At 43.4% G+C, this 14,343-nt stretch overlaps 1 gene segment (V, D, J or C); it reads left to right on the plus strand.

The window, feature by feature from the left end:
• Positions 1-1,847: 1,847 nt before the first annotated feature.
• LOC138224131 (Ig kappa chain V-III region MOPC 321-like) lies at positions 1,848-13,062 on the plus strand. The segment is given in 4 exon segments: positions 1,848-1,930; positions 2,115-2,418; positions 10,920-10,957; positions 12,508-13,062. Coding segments are annotated over 4 exon segments (714 nt in total).
• Positions 13,063-14,343: the final 1,281 nt, after the last annotated feature.

Raw genomic sequence — 14,343 nt, forward strand, 5'->3', positions numbered from 1 at the left:
TACATTGCTTTGTCGAGATTTTAACTTTATATCTAACTTTATATCTAGGCTCAGATTTCAACTATAAATCGTACAGTAATTAATAGCAGTAAATACTGATGTTTTGCGCCCTCTTACCACAAAAATATATATGTTTTGTAGCTGGGATGAACTTTATTTCATACGCGTAGCTACTGCGATTCGGACACGGACGGTTAAACATGGCGGCAAATCAGACACCCAGAGAGGGGGGGGGGGCGTCTTCTCGCCTCCATAACTAAAATGCCAAATAGGAGTGGCTTAAGCGACATACACAGTCGTGTAACTGACAGTTTGAGGTAGCCTATCGTGTGAATTTCGCTTTGTTGCTGATAGGTTAAGCTTTCGAAACTCTGCCCCAAAGTCATGTGACTGATTTTTCGCCCTGTTTCGTTGGTTAAACGCAATGATCACAAGCACCACCATGGTAACTGGGATGTGTAGTTTTTAATTCCGTTTGAATTATAACTGTACGTACTGTCTTCATATTTGGCCAGGGCTTTAAAGAGAGGGCGCGCCAAAAATTTTCGGTGCCGTCGTCTCCGCTTTAAAGGTACCCCTGTCGCGGAAGAATTCGATCTCGGGACGTTTGCCCAGCGTATATAGAGTCAGCACCTTGTTAAGGTCTCATCCGAAGAGCGGCACCTTTGTATATGTACAGTATATGTTGACTGTCACTATATTTGGGCATTAGGACCCACACAGAAAACAGAGTTAGCTCCCCCTACTGGTCCAATTAACACCTTTCCAGCAGTAACCTTCTTCTCTCCCAGGAGTTACAGGGTGATATAGCTCAGACTGTGCCTAAGTGTACATAATGTAAACCCAGAGAGCAGCGTGTGTCTAAATGTTTCTAATCCAAACCCAAAGATCAACATGTGTATGATCTTAGAGCTTAGAGCTGACAATGCTAATGGTGGTACCCACTACTTTCAAAACTGGTCAATTAAGTTCAATAGCTCGTTAACTATAGTATAAGTGGAACGATGGTTTGTGACAGAGTCCCTAGCTGGCAGTAGGAAACGGTGGAGAGGCTGTAGTTACAGAACTAAACCACTTGGGTTGCAAGTGAAGGGTTGACAGGGGCTGATGAGGTTCTCTCAGCTGAGTGTGGTCAGCAGAGTAAGACTGATGAATCTCTTTATAAACATGCTCTTTTCATGACCATGAAAAACAGTCAGTTTGGAAATGAGTATTGTTGACAACTTCTGTGTTGGAAGAACTAAAAATCAATGGTGCAATCTCACCTTTTGGATAATTCAGCCCTTAGCCAGCCAAGGGAAGACAGATCGAATCTCTGTCTAAGTCATAAACTGTGCAGCCCTAATTAAACTAGAAGCCTGTATTTAAGTGTTTAGATTAAGTAAAATGTGATTTTAAGTAATAGCTGATTATGAATATTCCATTAGCTGTAGAATATGAAATATAAACTGTCTATTTGCATGCTTCAGTCTCTGTTAAACATGGTATCACCTCCACCAGTAATGTGTCTAAACACATAGAGCCAAGTGCTGCTTTAACCAGACTCTCCACACTCCACTCCATTCTAGCTGTGTTGATTGGAATAAGGGCTCAGTTGATTGTGTCTCATTCTCTTCACCTTAGAAAGCTGCTCTCTGTCTAGACCTGCTGTTCTGGAAGTGTTCATGCTAAACTGCTCATCTTCCTCTGTCACAACACACAATACTAAGCCTATGATTCCAGCAGTGACTGGGTGCAAGGGCTGCTGAACCCAGGAAGACAATTTGCATAGAAAAGACACTTTGCATTGGCAGTACATGCTATGGGAGTGTTTATAGCCCTGTGAGTTTAACACTTCATGACCAAGAGCTGCACTTCAGGGAAACAGAACCCACAGCAACAATGACTTTCATTACCATCTTCATCTGGACACTCCTCATCTCCGCTCAAGGTAGGAATGTGTCTGAAATATTTGATGAACGTAGTTTACAACTATAGGTAAAAATGAAATGTTTTGTATAAAACAGGAACTCAATGAAAAACAATATGATATTTACTATTAATCATAATTTCATAAATATCATAATATTTCAGATAATATCAGAATTTAATTATGTTCTCTTTGTCATTTGCAGAATCCAGTGGACAGGTAACTGTGACTCAGACTCCAGCAGTGAAATCTGTTCTCCCTGGACAGACAGTCACTGTGAACTGTAAGGCCAGTGCAGCACTATATAATAACAGATTCCTAGCCTGGTACCAAAAGAAAGCTGGAGAAACTCATAAATTCCTGATCTATGCAGCAACTATCCGTCAGACTGGGATCCCAGACCGTTTCAGTGGCAGTGGATCTGGGACTGACTTCACTCTGACCATCACAGGAGTCCAGGCTGAAGATGCAGCAGATTATTACTGTCTGGCTCATTCTACTAGTGGCCTGTAAACACAGTGTACCACACCCGTACAAAAACCACCCTCAGCAGGACTGCACAGCAACTGCACTGCTGCAGCTGGGACCTCCTGCAGGTGCTGAGGGTGAAGGCAAAGACACAGGACACAGCCTGTAGAGGAGCTAAGTTGCAAAGAGACACAATGAGCTTCATGTGTATTATTAAAAGGTTACTATTATATTTGACTTTATTAAAGTGAATAATGTTAATACAAACATAAGTTTAATTTCAAGAATAAACAAAATAAAAACTAAAATACACCCAGTGCATAAGTATTCTCCCACAAAGTCTAAATCTGGTGGAAGCAACATGAAAAGAATTTCTGTACATCTTTGACTCTTTTTGGATACGTTTTTGCCAACTGTGCACATCATGATGGTGCAATTTCTTTATATGTTCTTCTTTACAAATATACTCAAGCTCTGATCAACAGCAATTTTATTTCTAGTGCTCTGTCTTGGTCACTCATTGACATTTTCTTTCTTATTCTTGAGTCACTCCAATGCTGATTTAGCCTTGTGATTTGGGTCATTGTCCTGTTCAAAGTTGAATTTTCATCTCAGAAATGAGAACTTTAGCAGAGTAAAGCAGATTTTACTCTGACATTTGCTACTTTGCTCCATTAATTGCCCCCTCACTCTTGACAAATGGAGTTTATTTAACGAAAGTTTGGGAGGGATGACAACAACCACACTCAATCATTCCCAGCCGTCGGAAATTAGCAATCACTCCCTTCATCCTTCCTCCACCAAATGCTATAAATACCAAATGCGATATCTCTCTTCCTAGTGTGCGACTTTTGCATCCCACCTCCACCCCAACTCCATCTCTGCAGCTACTCCTTGGATACCTTGCGTGGGGATCCTGGCCTCCTCGTCCTATGGCCAGGAGGTCGGCTCTCAGCCAAGCGGGTTAAGCCAAATATTCGCTCCACAATAGTTAATTACACTTTGATCTTGGGCGTTGTCATTCCAAGTGAAGTCTCCCAGTTCCTGCTGAGGAGAAGCAGAACTATAACCTGAAGCTGCTCCACCATGCTTGGCAGTAGGGCTGCTGCTGACTGAGTGATGGACTCTATTGGGGTTGTGCCAGGTGTAACACTTTGTATTTAGACCACAAAATTCCAGTTTAGTCTCATGAATGTTTTGCAGTAACACTGTGCTGAATTTTATTTCAGTAATGGCTTCAGTATTTCATTAATGGTATTCTTGCTTCTGATGTTAAAGCTAGCACAGTTGACTGATATTGTTGACTCGAAGGCAGCCAGCATCTATATTACCCTACAACTCAGAACTGGGTGGTGGTTAGTGTGTTTATATAAACAAAAAATGGTGCAAAAATGTTGCAATACTCTCCAGTCACTGCTCATCATCAGTGAAATTAATAACAGTGTTACTGTTAAGAGGTGTCAGCCCTTCTGTTTACCAAGGGAATTTACTACTGTTCTTTTTGTGGCTGTGTACATCCTGCCCAGCACCGACTCTAAAGAGGTGTTGCGAGTCCTTTACGGGGCCATCAGCGATCTGCAAACTGCTCACCCCATGGCTTTGTTATTGTTGCCGGCGATTTCAATGGTGCGGATCTTAAGACAGTTCTTCCTAAATTTTGGCAATGTGTTAATTTTACAACCAGAAGGGATAACATTATGGACTTAGTTTATACAAATATCAATGCATACAAGGCTGTTCCCCGCCCCCACCTGGGCTACTCTGACCACATCTCTGTTATGTTTTTTCCAGCATACAGACTGCTGCTCAAACTTGCCAAACCAGTTCTGAAAGAGATCAGAGTATGGTCAAAGGGAGCTATCTCAGCATTACAGGACTGATTTAAGCACACAGACTGGAATATGTTCATGGAGGCTGATACCTATGATCTTCTCATTAATTTAGAGTATGCAGCATCTGTGACTGGCTACATCAATAAGTCTAAAGATGACGTCACTGTCTCTAAATCTATCATCACAAGGGCCAACCAGAAGCCATGGCTGACTGCAGAGGTCCACTCACTGCTAAGAACCCATGATGCTGCATTTAGATCAGGCGATAAGGTAGCCCTCAGGACTGCGAGGGCCAACCTGTCTCATGCCATCAAGGAGGCAAAATGAACCTATGCAAGGAAAATCCATGGCCACTTCCTGGACACTAGAGATATGCGGTGCACGTGGCAGGACATCCAGGCCATTACTGATTACAGGACTATTCCACGTGCCAGTGACGGTGATGCCTCCCTTCCAGATGTGCTGAATAACTTCTATGCATGGTTCGAAGCACTGAATGTTGTGTCTGCGAGGAAAACCACACTTCCTCCCGATGATCAGGTGCTTTGCCTGTCCACAGCTGATATGAAGAGGACATTAGCCAAAGTTAATCCACGTAAGGCTGCTGGACCTGATAATATTCCTTGAGCATGCAACTAGGTATGTGCAGAACAGCAGAACAGCTAGCTGAAGTCCTCACAAATATTTTTAATATCTCCTTGTGCCAGGCTGCCATCTACATATGCCTAATATCCACCAATATTATACCAGTGCCGAATAAGTCAGCTGTGTTCTGCCTCAATGATTACTGCTCCGTGGTGCTCACAACAATTATCATGAAGTGCTTCGAAAGGCCACATAAAGTCCAGACTCCCTACCCCTCTGAACCCCCTTCAGTTTGCATACCACCCCAGCCGGTCTACTGATGATACTGTATCTCTTGCCCTCCACCTGGCCCTGTCCCACCTGAACAAGAAAGACACTTATGTAAGAATGCTGTTCATTGACTTCAACTCAGCATTCAATACAACCATCCCCCAGAAGCTGATAGGAAAATTGAGGTTGCTTAATCTCAATGCCTCCCTCTGTAACTGGATTCTGGACTTTCTGACCAAGAGACCTCAGACAGTCCGGATCGGTAATAACATCTCCAGCTCCATCACAATGAGCACCGGAACCCCCCAGGACTGTGTGCTCATCCCACTGCTGTTCACACTGATGACTTAAGACGATTCTGCCAAGGACGGATCAACTGCATCATCAAGTTTGCTGATGACACAACATAAAGAGAGGAGGTGGAGCAACTAGTGGACTAGTGCACAAACAACATCCTGTCTCTTAATCTAGATACAACAAAAGAGATAATCATTGATTTCAGTAGGACCCACGCTGATCACTCCCCACTGCACATCAACAGCTCCTTTGTGGAGATAGGTAGAAGCACCAAGTTTCTTGGTGTACACATTACAGATGACTTCACCTGGTCCCTCAATACCACCTCACTAGCCAAGAAAGCACAGCAGCGTCTCTATTTCCTGCGGTGACTGAGGAGGGCAGACCTTCCCCCGTCCATTCTTACCACTCTCTACAGAAGCACCATTGAGAGCACCTTGACCAGTTGTATCACCTGGTCACCTTGACCAGCTGCTTCAGACCGCAAGACCCTGCAATGAATTATGGAAACAGCTGAAAACATCATTGGAGTCTCCCTCTCTTTGTATTGTAGATGACCCTTCCCACCCCTCCCATAAACTATTTGCCCTCCAACCATCTGGACAAAGATATCGCAGTGTATGGGCTAGCTCAACCAGACTCTGTAACAGCTTTTTCCCGCAGGCTGTCAGGCTCCTCAACACCCTGGAATCTACTTGCACCCACTCCAATTCCAGAAACAGGGTTTAAATTCCCCCAGTGTTTAGTGTATATTGTATGATGTATTCTTTGTACTATTCTGTAATAGTTAAATTGCACTACTGTATGTGTATATCCTGTGTACACTGGCTTAGCAATTTGCACTATGTGCATCCTTTGTACAATGTCTATGTCAGTGTCCTGTCTGTAATTGCATTGTGGACCAGGAGAAACGATATTTGGTCGGTCTAGATAATATTGGTCTGAGCTCAGGATTCAGCAATGTGGTTAAAGTGTTAGGTGCCAACAATTCAACAGTGAAGCTGACAGGCAGTCAGAGTTCTTCCTAGTGTGTCTCTCTAGGAGCCCACTGTCACCTCTGTTGTTTGCCTTCTCTTTGGTACCACTGGCTCAAGTACTCTTTCAATCTACGATCTGAACCCTGTTTCTTCTGACACTGCTCATCTCTGTGCATCACAACACACTGATGATGTACCACTTGAGCTATTGAGCTCAATAATGACATCAATGTGTGTTGGGTCTGCCCCGCAGGACAGACAAACCGCGAGGGTTTCCCAGCTCTTATATACAGTATGATCTCAGGAAGATGTTTTGTTTCACCGCTTAATGGGTATTTGTCTTACCCTTTGATATGTAGCATGAGTTGACCAGTTGGTCCTGTCCCAAGTCCTGTCCTTTGATGTGTAGCTGTGCTTTGATATGTAGCATGAGTTGACCAGTTTGTCCTGTCTCAGGTCCTGTCCTTTGATGTGTAGCTGTCCTTTGATATGTAACATGAGTTGACCTGCTAAGTCCTGTCCCAAGTCTTGTCCTTTGATGTGTAGCTGTAATTGTTGCAGCTACTTAAGATATGTAAAGACAGTTGACATATTACACAATGTGCTTGAATTAATACTGTAGTGTTGAATACGGATAAATTATTATTTTTTTCCATCAATAATATATATATATAAATGTTTTATGTTCTACTTCAGAGTTTAACAGGTATAATCAGATTGAAAACCAAACATCAGTGTATCTCTTCAGGAGCAGAGTCAGATCTAACTGAAAGACACAGTCCCACTGGGAAGTCAGTTTGGTTTTGAAAGTGTAAAATAATCCAGGCTCACTTTTGCTGGGGGAGTGCTGAGTGAGCTGGCATTTGTTATGGTAACTCACCTGTCATTCAGTGTCAGTTACGATTTATGATAGGAAACCTGTATCATCTGCAGGCAATTTACATCCACGCCTGGTGGTGGTGGTCCTCATTGTATTCCTCATCTTGAGTTCCTTAGTTTCCTAGTTCTCTAATACCCTGTGCTGTGTCTTGGATGTTTGACTCTTACTTTGCTCAGAGCACATCACACCTGGATTTCCCTTTGTGCTAACAACCTGTGTATTACTCATGCTTGAACTTGGCCTTCTTGTCTTAACTGTGATTCTGGATTGGCCATTTGCCCCTTAGTGTCTTCACTGTGTCTCATTGGCATCGGGCAACACTTGCTTCTGACCCCAGATCTGGACTGTCTGCCTGCACCAGTCTCTGCTGGTGTCCATAGGCTGAGCTGCACCACACGTGCCTGCATGCTCACCACAGCTCGGTCCTGTCTGTCTGTGCTGTCCACAGTCTCCTGTTCTTGTCTCTCTTTCACAAAGATCATGGTTTCATTTTCTGTTTTACAACAACTTCTTAATTCCACGCTAGGTATTGCAAATGACATTATCAAAGAACAGTAAACAAAAGGATTCATTTGGTCCATCTTGCTCATGTGACATTTCATATGAGTGAATCTCAAATTTTATTTAGAAGCTTTTTGAAGGAGAGACCAGACCTTGGACCTGAACCACCTGGGTGGAGCATTTTATTTTCTGAATGTGATCTTCCATCCTCAATGAGCTACAGAGTCTGAAGTATCCTTTGAGCTGCCCCTGTCAGGATTGAGATTGTTCAAACCTTCAAGTCTGTCTTGTTCCAGAATGAAGAGATTATGTTCCTTTAATCTGTCTCTATAGCAACCGACAGACTGATGGTTTATCCATAGAGACCAAGGACCATTGTTATTCTTTCAGCTCTTTCTAAGGATAAAATCACATTGAGGTGTAGCAAGTAAAACAGAGGACTGTTCTGCATCAGGTATTACTAGTGCATTGAAGATCTACTCTGGGTTTAAATTCCACTCTTTGTGCCAAATACAAAAGCTGTCTGTCAGTGTTTTACTCCAGACTGTCCTGATGACCCTGAAGAATCAGCATAAACACCCAGATGTCCTTCCTGCAGCTTTGAATCCCCAAGAGACAGGATTACAAGTTTTCCATGAGCAGTCAGAGCTGCATCCTTACCACTGCCATGATCGCAGAATCTTATCTCTGCTGCAAAGGGGACTTTTACACTTCTAAAAATGGGGTAAAAGATGACAGTAAATGACAAAATATAGTTAATCCTTATGTTCCACCTTTAACAACCTGCTGGTTTCCTACTACATTAGTTATAGCAGTGGTTCTCAAAGTGTGGTCTGCGGACCACCCGTCATCCGGGATCGTGCGCCAGGTGGTCCGCGGGCTGACCTAATCATCTTTCTCAAAACAAGTCTACGCTGTTTAAGTTTAAGTCAGAGGAAAGAATATTGTCGTGTTCGCTACTAAGGGGCTCCCCCTAGGAGCACTGTTAAGAACTGCAGGCTTTAAAAAGTGGGAGGAGGGACTTGTGTGTTGATTCTAGGTATCAGAGTTTCACCAGCCATTAAGGGGACTGTGTGTGTCAGTAATGGGGTGGTGAGCACCAGCCTAGTAATAGCCTTGGCTGGCTTGAGGGTCTGCCGAAAGGGCAAAGTTTCCATTCATTCTCCTTGGCTGTACCCTTCTGTTGCCTTTGTGTTTGAATGAAGCATGAGTTATAGGGGACCATCTCGCCTCTTCATTCTCTCCATCAACGCCTATCGCTTCAGTGTTTTAGTTTTATGCACCACGAATGAAATGATTTCACACATTGAAAACGAGTCAGTTTGGCAGTGATGTCCTTGGCGCCGTGCACCAGTGTATTGTTGTTAGTGATGCACGGGTCACCCGCCAAACCCGATCTAAAATCTTTTTTTTTTTAAACGAGTGAACCCGTGCATCACTAGTTGTCATGACTGCATGGTTACACAGTTTACGTTTTGATATGCGAGTGCGGTTCGACTGTTGCTCTTATTGTTTATACCATTTTGTTCTTACTTTTGAATATTGTGGCCCCCTCGCCTGGCGTTGCGGCCGAGGAGCACCCGGCTGAGGTGTGTGGAGAGGTGCAGGATGGGAGGAGAAGACAAAGGGGGACTGAGGGCTACTGGCCAGCGCGGGTTGACCATCTGGTGCATTTGCACATTGAAGTGGGATGTTGGGCTGCCATGTAAATAGTTATCCCTGGTTTATACCCCTTTTAGGTCTCCCATCCAGGTACTGCCAAGGCTCCCATCCAGGTACTGACCAGGTGTGAGCCTGGTCAGTACCTGGATGGAAGACCTCCTGGGAAAAACTAAGGTGGCTGCTGGAAGAGGTGTTAGTGGGGCCAGCAGGGGGCACTCACCCTGCGGTCCATGTGGATCCTAATGCCCCAGTATAGTGACGGGGACACTATACTGTAAAACAGGTGCCGTCCTTCGGATGAGACGTAAAACCGAGGTCCTGACTCTCTGTGGTCATTACAAATCCCAGGGCGTTTCTCGAAAAGAATAGGGGTGTAACCCCGGCGTCCTGGCCAAATTTCCCATTGGCCCTTACCAATCATGGCCTCCTAATAATCCCCATCTATGAATTGGCTACATTACTTTGCTCTCCTCCCCACTGATAGCTGATGTGTGGTGAGGTTCTGGCGCACTATGGCTGATGTTGCATTATCCAGGTGGATGCTGCACATTAGTGGTGGTGGAGGGGAGTCCCCATTACCTGTAAAGCGCTTTGAGTGGAGTGTCCAGAAAAGCGCTATATAAGTGTAAGCAATTATTATTATTATTATACCTGTAACCACTTAACCACCCTATAGATCTGTACCCCAAATGTCCCGAGCGTGTTATAGCCCGATGACGCAGTATTTGTGTGCCTGTGTCTTTGCTGCTGTGCTGGGAATAAAGGGCACTTTCCACTCTAACAGCCTGAATTTCTCTTATAAGGTGGATGCAGGTGATTACATTACCTGTAAAGTGCTTTGAGTGGAGTGTGAAGAAAAGCACTATATAAGTATAAGCAACTATTAATTATAATTATAATGTCTTACATTGAGTTTAAAAGTTCTGTGTGTAATTTAAAGAAGCAGAAGGCTTATTATGGAGCACTGGCTCAAATCTGGGACTCTGAAACGCAAGTATAGCAACGATAGTGACAGCACAAGTGTGAGTAAGATGCAGAATAGGAGTGAAAATGTGAGTGAGGTAATTTGTGAACCGTACCAGCAGTGCTGGAATTCTAATTCCAAGAGCTTGATAAATGTGATGTGCAAGGAAGCGGTATAATACTCCTGCGTCCAGTCCAGGGAGACATCTCGGTTTGCGGCTTGTGATTGCCGGGTTCGTCGCGACTCACTGAGGATAAACTAAATAGCACTAAAAACGGACAGGTGAGAGATTTCAGCATGGAATAAACCTATTACTTGTTTCTTTGCAAACCCCGCAGGACTGCGCGGCTCTTAGAGAAACACGGGCGCTTTTATGATCATATTTAGTGTTGAGATTATTAATGTCCTGTACTTAACACCTTCCACGATCTGGATATAAAATAGTTTAAATGTCAGGATCCTTGGGTTTCCAGGCGAGATAAAGGAAGATATAAACCTGTAGAAACGCTGTAGACGCTCCTCCGGTTCGGGAGCAGGTTTTTGTACGAGCGCTGAATCAAGTTAAAGCACTGTGGTACACTTTCGGCGGCGGCACCAGACTGAGCGTTGGAAGTAAGTGATCTCTTCGTCTTTTCAGAGCTGTTTCTGTGTGTTTTTCTGAAATTATTTTTTGTCACAGAAATTGCAACTTTGAGGACCATGTTAGGATTTTTTTTTAAGTTCCTACTTTATAAAGTTGAAGAGTGTTGTGTTGAGAAGAGCGATTTGAGCCCGGCTAAGCTGCTGCGGCGCTCCTCTACAGTGCGGGATACTTTACAGGCTTAATCTCGTGTAAATCCTGAGTGTCCATTTATTATGTTTGCTTTATAGTATGAATTTCTCTATTTTGAGTAGGCTTTAACGTGAAATGTGCATTAATCCGGCTGGTACTGGACATACAGAGTCGGTGTCAAAAGCGCACAGCGGAATGTTTCCACATCCCATGGTCTGAAACCCGATTGAGACACTGTTGGGTTCAGACCCCGCCCGTCCAAGTGAGACCAGTGATACCTTAATGTAGCCGTTGACTCGGATCCATTTCAGGCGGAGAAGAGCTGACAGGCGCGGGCTGTGGAAACAGAGCCGCGTCTCCGCTCCGGCTGCACTTCGGGGGTTGACAGAACCCAAACTCAAATATCAGGAATATAAATTCGTATATACAGTATGCACTCGAGTTATTGCTGTTTAATTACAACATATAAACTTAAAGCATCTTTTTACATCTTTTTTTGAAGAACAGAAAAAAATATAATTCAGCGTGTACAGATCAGCTAAGTGTTGAAGTAGATTAGTGTCGTTTCAATGTTCCTGAAGCGTTAATAATTATTTTACAATTCAGGGGCTAAACTAAGATTTGACGGTTTAAAAATCGCTTAATGATCTCTGCTCTTGGGTTCATAATTGCTTTTGAATTTGCACTTTGTAAGATTTTGAATAAATAGGGACAGCGGAAATGAAGACAAGAAAACGTACTTTTTGTAGTAACTGTACAGTCATCATATTAAGTTCCAAAAATGCTTAATCCAACAAGAAGTGTTTTATTAAACAATTAAAAAAGTGTTTTATTTGTACTTAATATTTCATAGCAGGCATACGTTTTTCTTCTTCAGGGGAATACACTATCGAATTTCACAGTTATTTGTAGCGTCTTGCACTTATAAAGCCTCAGTACCCGCCAGTGGTGATGGGTCCTGCAGACGATGAAACGATCCTGTCGTTACGGGTCAGATTTATTCAGCGGGAGGCGAGAGGCGGCTAGTTGGGCTTTTAGTACAGGAGGCAGCAGGGATACAGCTTTAGTTTGTAGTCCTCAATAAGCAAGATATGTTTAAAACACATTTAGGGAAATAAACTTTCAGACATTACCAAAATGAGGTGTATTTAATGAATTTTAAATACATGTATTTCCAACTGATGAACTTTAGTCCTGAATGTCCTGAAACAGTTATTCAGACCCTGTACAAACTTGTAGAACTTCCTTTTCCTTTTTCAGCTATCTGTCAATAGTGAAATAATGTCTATTTTGCGACAGTTCGGGTTCTTGTTCCCTGTGGGTCTGTGTGAGTCTCTCCCAGGCGGCTGTGAGTCTCTCTGATCTCATTCCAACCGGTTTCCGTCTGCAGGTAATGCTCTGCCGTCTCTGTCCCTCCTGCCGCCCTCGACTGTGGAGCTGAGCACCAAGAGAAGCGCCACGCTGCTGTGTCTGGCCAACAAGGGCTTCCCGTCTGACTGGAGCCTGCAGTGGAAGATCGACGGCAGCTCCAAGAGCAGCAGCGTCACCAAGACCCCTGGCATCCTGGAGAGCGATGGCACCTACAGCTGGAGCAGTACCCTGACGCTGTCCGAGGCCGACTGGAAATCGCTGCACTCCGTGACCTGCGAGGCCAGCCAGGGGTCCCAGGCTACTGTCCAGAAGACCCTGAACAAATCTGACTGCCCAGAGTAGCCCACACAGAGGGCAGCACCTCATTGCTGATGGCTGTGTTGTGTTTTAGCTTTATCTCTGTGACTGTAACCTTATTGCGCCCCTCAGTACTCAGATGTATTTGTTAGCAACGTTTTAGAAGCGTTGAGCTTCTCCATCAGCCGTTGGCCATGTGTGCGTCTTGTTTAGTCCTGTTATACGTGCTGTTAGTGAGAGAAAAAAAATAGTAATAAAGAACTTTTGAATCATGAAATTAGTCATCCTGATCTTTATTATAAAAACTCCTTTGCACCCCATGAATGCATATTGTTCTGATTTGATCGTGAATTATTTAGAGATGAGTGTTCAAGACTGGCAGACGCTAATGGTGTGTAAAACAACCTGTGAGTGCATGTTAGGAATTATAAAGAACACCCTCACAGTGAGCTCACTGCAGGCTCACAGCTGGCTCTCTGAGAGTCAGGTCCCTGTTGCTGCACTTGGTGTTCCAGATTCCAAACGAACATAGAAATACCTACAAACAAGAGGCTATTTGGCAAGAACCCAGGCTATCAGCTACAAGCTCATGGCTGGGTAGCTTATTCCATACTCCTGTCACCATTTTCTATAAAGAAGTGTGGAATCCTCCCAGAAAAAGATCATTCTCTGCTACCCATCACACTGCTTAGCTTAAATAAGAAAAAATAACCAAAATATAAAGGAGTAATTGTAAAATAAAATTAGATGGTTGGAATTCTTTAATGTTTTACAGAAGTGATAACTGATAAAAACAAGTATTACTGCAAACCTCAGACAGCTCTGTTCAAGGTGCTATGCTGCCTCTGGTCTTCAGTTTGAACTGCTGCCAGTAAGAATGTGTTGTATTGTGGAAAACGTTCACACAGTTATGCTAAAAAACTGATAAATCTGCCTCTAAGCAAGAAGATTAGGGTTCTCAGTCTCACTTCCTGGAGGACCTGGTATCTCCTGGTTTGTGTTTCATCTCAGAACTTCACAGGTGCTCTAATTATGTAAATAAAAACAAAACTGTAATACTTCTCCCAAACATCAGAGGTGTTTTGTAGATAACTGTGCCTTAAGTCACATGAATGTTCTGTGTTATCAGCAGTAGGAAACTGTTACACTCTTTCCTGTAGGAGCACAAAATTACACACCTGAAACACCACAGCAACTGATAAAACTTGTAATCAACCAGTCAATCAACCTGTTGCCGTGAAAACACTATCAAGCTGAAGATCAATTTCACCTATGTGTAATGAAATCCTTCACTAACATTGTTCCAGCAGGTTATAAAAAACAGCCTCAAAATTAACTCCCAGCTCACTCTTACTGCTTTGTTTATCAGTTTCTGCTTCTTGGCTTCCCTGGCTTTCATTGATTATATTCTTCACCATGTCTATGGATCTTTTTGTGCTTCACTTGTGTTTTCCAGTATTTTGAATCGCTCTTGCTTGCATTCTCTCCTGCACTATGAACTTGCTCGCTTTGCCTGACTATGCTTCCAGATTTCCCTTTGTGCCTCAAGCCTTGTGTC

This window comes from Lepisosteus oculatus, chromosome 18 (assembly GCF_040954835.1).
Source record: "Lepisosteus oculatus isolate fLepOcu1 chromosome 18, fLepOcu1.hap2, whole genome shotgun sequence".
In the NCBI taxonomy this organism is placed as follows: domain Eukaryota; kingdom Metazoa; phylum Chordata; class Actinopteri; order Semionotiformes; family Lepisosteidae; genus Lepisosteus; species Lepisosteus oculatus.